Source organism: Macaca fascicularis, chromosome 6, assembly GCF_037993035.2.
Source record: "Macaca fascicularis isolate 582-1 chromosome 6, T2T-MFA8v1.1".
Taxonomy (NCBI): Eukaryota; Metazoa; Chordata; class Mammalia; order Primates; family Cercopithecidae; genus Macaca; species Macaca fascicularis.
In genome coordinates this window covers 6,813,601-6,821,257 of record NC_088380.1, presented here as the reverse complement: position 1 = coordinate 6,821,257, position 7,657 = coordinate 6,813,601, and the positions used below count along the sequence as shown (strand labels likewise).

The following is a 7,657-nucleotide window of genomic DNA, read 5'->3' as shown; positions in this document are numbered from 1 at the left end:
ACTTGGGGGCAAATAAGAAAGTGGTAAAGAAAAACAAAAGTAACAATAAATTTGGTGAATGGCCAGCCCTGCTGAAAGGCATCAATCCTTGTTCTTTAAGGCGAGGCCTCTTGGACCTCTGAAAGCCTTGAACCAAATGGGCAGGTTCCCAAGTAGGCAAAACTGCCTGAAGAATTGAATATATTATCCCGGAAGACTTCTCCTCCCTCACAGTGGTAAGATACAATTGGCAACATCTGAACTTGATCCAATCATCCCGTCAGCTCCTTGGCTGTTTCTGGGGACCATTTCAATCTACCTAATTTTTGCAAAGACTATGGGTTCCTGAGACTCATTTCCGGTACCTGACTTAGACTGCTGCTCTAGAATTACATGTTGTAGTATTTGCAATATTTAAAAAATTTAAGAATCTCTGACATATTTTAAATGGAAGGATAGCCCACAATGACTGGATCCTTGAGGCAGTGTATCAGGTATGCATGATTTTATTTAAAATGTGTCCAATAAGACTTTCCACTTGGAATGAACATTTTTACCTCTTTCCTCATATTATTAGAAACAGTATTTCCTCATTTCATGGAGTTTCTTAGAAAGTTCTAAGTAACTTAACAGAAGAGAAAAATGAAATTGTGGGGAGATTAAATAACAGGAAGTTTACACCACAGCAAGGGTGCTCACCCATCCCAATTTCGGGGGACACACAAGTGACTACTGGGTGAAAGAGACCCGGTCATGCAAATCATCATATGATCACTTGGTATCCTTTGGCAGTTCTGACATTCCTTGTCACTAGCACAGATAATAAAATGAGTCAGATGACTGCAGTGAATGGGAAATCGTCTTTTGCTTTTGGTGGTGGAGAGAAGACAGGAACACAAAGGCGTGGCCGTAGGACCGTTTCCTAACATCGGACGAGACTGTTCGCAGCTGACCACCCGTTGCTCTGAGCCCCAGAGGGCGCATCTGGTGTCCACGCCACCGTCTGCCGGGGGTGGCCGCAGCGTCCTCTGCCTTCCATCTAACGGCACTGGTTTATCTGTGGACAGCAGCACACCACAAATCAGCATCGAGGGCACATTTCCACCACGTGGGCAGTTGTGGTTTTAAATCACTAGAACCTGGCAATGTTAAATTTGTGTTTTCATGAGCCAAAGGTCACAGCACAAATGAGGTCTAAATGTCATCACAGCGGACCATGGGCCACAGAAAGACACATCTTCAAGTTATGTTGACTTTCCAGGAAGAAAAACAGAGATACAGAGCACAGCAAACACGTGCTGGGGACGCACGGCGGCGATGCACGGCGTCCCTATGAAATATGAACGGCGCCATTTACATGGAAATGGAGCCAGCAGGGGCACTGAGTTTCCTGCCGGCTCGTCGGAGCTGCTGTCATGGAAAGAAGCTCAGGGCAATGTGACCGGGGTGGGCAGAGGGGCAGGCAGGCTGGGAAATGTCACCATCTCAACATGTGTTCTAAAGTGACTTCGAGGTGATCATTCATTTATAATCGAAACAGAATCCGAATGGCGTTTGCTCCCGCTTCCTCTCTGTAAACACATCTGTTCATAAATAACTTAAACGTCTCCTTGGCATTCAGGATGCAGTTCTGGCTGGAGTAAAAAAGGGTGGAGGATGCACAGCGTTGAGGAGATGTCAGGGTACTGGTGTGTGTGTGGACAGGCGCTCGAGCGTCTACTGCACGTGGCAGACATCAGCCATCGGACACGGGCGGGGTGACCCAGCCATATTTTTCATGTGTCTTCACCAAACTCTTAAAGGTAGCTTCAGCTTCCTTGCGACTGAAGGACTTTTTTGATTTGCCAGCTTTCCTACAGATCCGTCCCTGCGTGAGATGAAAAGAAAAACCAGGTTAGAAGGTCACTGGGAATTCTGTTTCCTACCATCTTTATTAAAAACACACGGAGTCGTGGGGATTTCTGATGTCTGAATCAATGCAATGCACTGTCCACCAGCAGGGTGGGGGCAAGCCTCACTGCCCAGATGCAGAACAATTCAGCTCTGGCACCAAACAGATGGGGCAGCCTGGGGCTGGCAGCCTTCTAGGGGAGGGGGGTGCTGTCTTTACAAACCCACACACAGCATTGGCTGAATCCAAACTTGCTCACTCCACGGTGCCGGAGAGCAATCTCTGGCCCAGTTCCTGAGATACGCAGGAGGGGCCAGCCTTATCGAAAGGGCATCACTTCACAGCCAAGCATGCTCTCCCTGAGGCAATAGACTGTTCGAACTTTCTTTCCCCCCCTCCAAAGAATGCCTTTAATTACCACTTCAGATTCCATCTGTGATAACAGTGAAGATAAATGTATTTATAGAGAGATGTGTATATTTGTATATTTCTACAGATATTTAAAAACTCTATTTTTTAAAATTCAAGTTCCAGAGCCATTAGTGAATTTATTGGAATTTGTGTCACTTCAGCACCATTTTGTGAGGTGACGGTGGACATTTTCATGGAAGAAGAGACCTGTCCTCGAGGTCCAAGAAGGGGTAGAGGTCAGGGCAGGTGCTTTGTCACACAATCCCAGGAGGGGGTGGGGCTGGTGGAGAGAGCCACGTCCCCTCACAGTGACCAGGCGTGTTCTGCTCCCAAGGACAGAGCACTTGTCTCTGCAGTGGTCAAAAGGGACTGACCCATCTTCAGATGGCACAAGAGGGCTCTGGACTATGAGAAAGAAGAAATCAGGCAACACTGCCCATGTGACAGTATCTCGGGAAGCCCTGGAAAATGTGGCATATCTGGCACCAGAGGGGAGGAGCAGATGTAAGACAACCAGGAGTTGGGGTGATGCTCGCCTCAGTTGGACCTGTGGCAGCTCTCACTCTTCCAGTCTCAGTTACTCTTCATTAAGCCTCTTAATGGTGGATCAACTGAGACGTTCCCTTAGCCTCTGAGGCACATTTACTTCCACTGAGCCTCCCCCAGGCTCTCCTGGAAGATCTGCTCCTCTCCTTGGGCATCCCATGTACATGTTTTGCAGATGGGGCAGAAATGCCTGGAAAGACCTGGCTGAGCTTCGTCTACTGGCAGGTGCATGATTACCAACCATCGCCTGCTGTTCAGGAACCTTGGCGAACAGAATTTCTCTCTGAATAGACCCTCTGCACTCCCAATACGGGGCACTGGTGCTACAGCACAACTGTGGGCACATACTGGGATGTGAATAGGGTCCAGGCCTCCCCACCAGCAGCTCCAACACACAGCAGCCAGGCGCCTTGGACAGCCATAGAGGGCAGAAGCCACATGGGTCTGTGTGGCCACCAGCAAGTACGATCCACCCGATCCTGGCTCTCTAATAACCCACTGACAACTCCAGTGGGAAGGCAGCTGCAATGACCTCTAAATCTACTGGGCAGACGGTGCCCAGTCACCTGAAATGTGGAGGGGAAGAGGCCATTTCACATGCCTGTATTCGGAGCCTACCTAGGCTTCCTTTTCAATAATTGTCTTTTCAACAGTGGACACACAGGCCGATCCTTAGTTGAGGAGTCAGGAGTCCAGGGTTACCAAACTCTGCCTGCTCTGGATATCCCTCTGGTTTCACTTGTGCATCTGTCATTGGGGGCAGCAGGACTTTTCCTTTTTTAAAAAAATTTTTCTTTTTATTTTTCTTTCTTTTCTTTTCTTTTTTTTGAGACAGGATCTTGCTCTGTCATCCAGGCTGGAGTGCAGTGGCATGATCATAGCTCAACAGCAACCTCAAACTCCTGTGCTCAAACAATCCTCCTGCCTCAGCCTCCTGAGTACCTAGGACTACAGGTGTGAGCCACCGCACTTATCTAATTTTTTATTTTTTATACAGATGAGGTCTCACTGCCCAGGCTGGTCTTGGACTCTTGGCCTCAAGTGATCTTCCCACCTCAGCCTCCCAAAGTGCTGGGATTACAGGCCACCATGCACACCTTTTCAAAAATGCTGTATAGCTCACATCAGAAGAGTTGCTAAAAGGATGAAGGAAGATCGGAGGAGAAGACGACAGGAAATGGCCATTTATTTACTGCTAGCAACATCCCCATGCCTCACTAGGATTGACTCCTATTTTGAGTTTTATAACTTCAAGCATATTTGCTTATGTGATGTAATTATACTTGATAAAAAGAGACCACTCAGACCTCATATATTCATAATCATCATCATTGTGGGCTGAGATCAAAGTCCAAAGTCATCTTATTAAACATATGAAAACACATCTTTCACATCTTTGCGAGGATGTTAGCATCAATTTCTTCCTTCTTTTTTTTCTCTTGAGACACAGTCTCGCTCTGTCATCCATCCAGGCTGGAGTGCAGTGGTACAATCATAGCTCAGTTCAACCTTGATCTCCTGGGCTCAAGAGATCCTCCTGCATCAGCCTCCCAAATAGTTGGTACTATAGGCATGCACCACCACATACAGCTAGTTAAAATTTATTTTTTATAGAGACAGGGTCTCGCTTTGTTGCCCAGGCTGGTCTCGAACTCCTGGGCTCAAGCAATCCTCCCACCTTCATCTCTCAAAGTGTTAGGATTATAGGCATTAGCCAGTGTGCCCGGCCAGCATCAATTTCTACATCAAGTGACAGCAAATATCAAGGGTTGATTTTTTTTTGGCTAAAATGATTTTTTTAAACCATCTCTATCCTTTTTCTCTATAATACTGAAAATCTATGGTATTATATGAAAATCCTGAGCTAAAGGTAGCTAGACAAATAGAGGCTCACAATCATATTGGAATATTCTGTGGCTTTTGGCATGAATCCACACTTTGCCTACTCTTTGTGAAAGTCTCAATTGTTACAAGAAACAACAAACAAAACCCCAAAGGAACAGACCACTCTTTGTTGCCTTTTCTTCCCTGTTAGAATTATGAACAGAAAGTCCCAGTGCTTAGTCAATTCCACAACCGGGAGACAGAGCCCGTTATGAGTCAGTCAGAGGCTCAGCGCATTTATTGCACTACACTGTTGATAAGGAGCTCTCATCTCATCTCCTGTCTCTTACACCCACGTTTACAATTAACAATTTTTTTTTCATAGGTTCATCTGATTCTGATTGGCTGTTTAAATTTGACACAGTGAAATGCTGGACTTGGAAGCCACTCCCTGCATTCCCCCTTTATTTTCTGGCTCTCCCAGTGTCACAGAGCTGTTTTTCTGACATGCCCTTGCTGTGCCCACTACACCAAGAAGAGGGGAACCCCTCCATCCTGTGTTCCCTGCTTGCTGCAGATGTTTGGGCACTCCCATTCATCCTTCCAGGATACAGTCTCTTGAAAAGTGAACTTTTGGGAATCAAGTGAGACAATGTCACACATCATGACGAACGTCCAATAAGATAATGCATTTGAAAACACTGAGGACTTTGAACTTCATACAATTAATAGCGTTTTTCTTATTCTCATAACACTTACCTTTCTCCCTTGTCCAGTTCTATTTAATAATCAAAGAATCTAGTCTGAGATATTTCCTTTGAATGACTCTCATTTCTTCTAAAATATCTCTACTTGTGCTTAATGTTAAAGGGCGTGGATGTGACTTTTCACTCATCCACTACAACAGCTTTGTGTTATCACTCAGTGTTTACAGCAACACTTTTGATAAGTTACAATTTGTCTCTTTCCTGAGCCACACATGGTAAGTGTGTATTTATGAACAACTACAGGATTTTGCCATCACCACCTTAAAAGTCTCACTGTAATATCGAAGCCGAACAGTGTTAATGAGAATACAATTCTCCAGGGCTGCATCTGTCAAACAAAACCAGTAGGTGGTACTTTGATTTGATTCTTTTTTTCCCTTATGGCCTTTTGAGGGCCAATAGCAACGATTCAGCACGAAAACATTTCAACACAGCTAATAAGATGACAAGTGCCCCCAAACTTAGGTCCCCAGTTCAGTCCCCATGTACTTGAATTTCAGCCTGGCACGTCTGCATCTCCCTCAATTGTCTAATGTTTCTCATTCATTCATTTATGCATTTATTCAATGTGTTGGGTGCCGGGTCTAACAAGACAAAGTGATACCAGGTCCCTGCCTTTAGGGCTTAGAGTCCGTTACGGGCAGATAACCAGGCATGTTGCAGCTGCTGGGACAGAGGGTGTGGAGCAGGCAAGGTCTCTCACTCTTGGTATTGTTGGCATCTTGGGCCAGGTAATTCTTTGCTGTAGGGGCTATACCTGCATGGAAGGAAGTTAGCAGCACCCCTGACCTCTACCAACTAGATGCTAGTAGCACCCCATGAGTAATGACAAGAAATTGTTTCCAGACATTGTTAAATGTCCCCACAGGAGCAAAATCACTCCTGATTGAGAACCACTGGTGTGTAGAACTAAAAGAGCCAGAGGCAGGAAGAGTCAATTCATTCTTTATTCATTCAGCAGTCGATTGCTGCAGGTCTTCCCTCAGTCAGGAACTGTGTTGGTGACCCGGACTGCAGAGCTTTCTAAAAAGAATAATTCTGGTCCTTATGGAACTTACAGCCCAGAGGGTATGATGGATTCTACATTGGGGAAGAGAGAAAGAAAGGAGAGGGGAGAGGGGTGGTGGTAGTGATTTGTGTGTTCAGAAATATTTCTATTGACAATAACGTAAGCTGAGCCTTGAGACACAGGTGGGCAGGTGTCTACCAGGCTATGGTGGGAGAGGACAAGGGGTCCCAAATTGAAGGTGTGAAATGGCTCATTATACTCATGGAACGATGGACAGATGCTTGGGGAAGGGCGAGGCTTGGGCATGGAATTTAAGAGTGTGTGTGTCTGTGTGTGTGTGTGTGTGTGTGCGTGCTTGTGTGTGTATTTGGTGGGGAAGGAGTTGCATAATTCAATAGACCTGGCTTCAAATCCCTGCTCCAATACTTCCTGGCTGTGTGACCTTGGGTGAATCACTTAACCTCTCTGAATTCTGACCTTCTCATATGTAAAATAAGCATTATAATAGTATTATGTGGCACTAGATTCTATAAGAATTTAATATGTTAAAACATAAAAGATGCTTTGCTCCATGCCAGGCACAGGGTGAACACAATAAATGGAGCTTCTTATTTTTTCAACTATCTCAGAAGGTCTTCTCCTTTGGTAAAGATACTTTCATTCTGTCCTCTTGAAAGAACACACAACATTTCTGTCTTTTCATGTAGATTTTATGACTTATTCAGTCACAAAAATGTCCACAGGCAAATAAAGCATATTGCATTTACATGGCTAATTGCTTAGACTTTTGAATTATGTCTGTCTTAACAAGTTGACATTAATACATTAATTCTATACTTCTTACGATTAGAGTTTTCTTCTCATTCCTTTTCATTGCAAACTTACTTTCTTGGTATTTTTGTGTTTCGCTTGCCTATGAATTACAGACTTTTGCCCTCTAAAAATAGTTAAAATGTTCAGACTCCTTACGTAAAGTTTTGAGTTTCCTGAACTCATTTCCTGAGCCAAAATTATAGAGCTGCTACTTGTTTTTAAAGTCTTTGAAGGAGTAATTGTCAGTCTAAAAGCACTCATAACCTTGAGCTCCCTGACATGGGTTGTAAACGTGTGCAGGACTCATTTTAGGCTTCCCCTAAAACTTCTATCTGGGAGCAAAAATTAAAGCTCACTAGACTCTGGGCTTGAGGAAAACCAATGCTTACAAGCATCTTTCAAAGGAGGTCTGCTTTG

General features: G+C 44.7%; 1 protein-coding gene across 1 annotated transcript in view; it reads right to left on the bottom strand.

Moving 5' to 3' along the window:
- Positions 1-469: 469 nt before the first annotated feature.
- The window catches only part of UBE2QL1 (ubiquitin conjugating enzyme E2 QL1), a 45,732-nt gene continuing 38,544 nt past the window's right edge, over positions 470-7,657 (bottom strand). Inside the window, exon 2 of the mRNA XM_045393526.2 lies at positions 470-1,846. Within this exon, the coding sequence (XP_045249461.2) occupies positions 1,715-1,846 (132 nt within the window). The 3' untranslated portion in view covers positions 470-1,714. The remainder of the gene's footprint in view (positions 1,847-7,657) is intronic.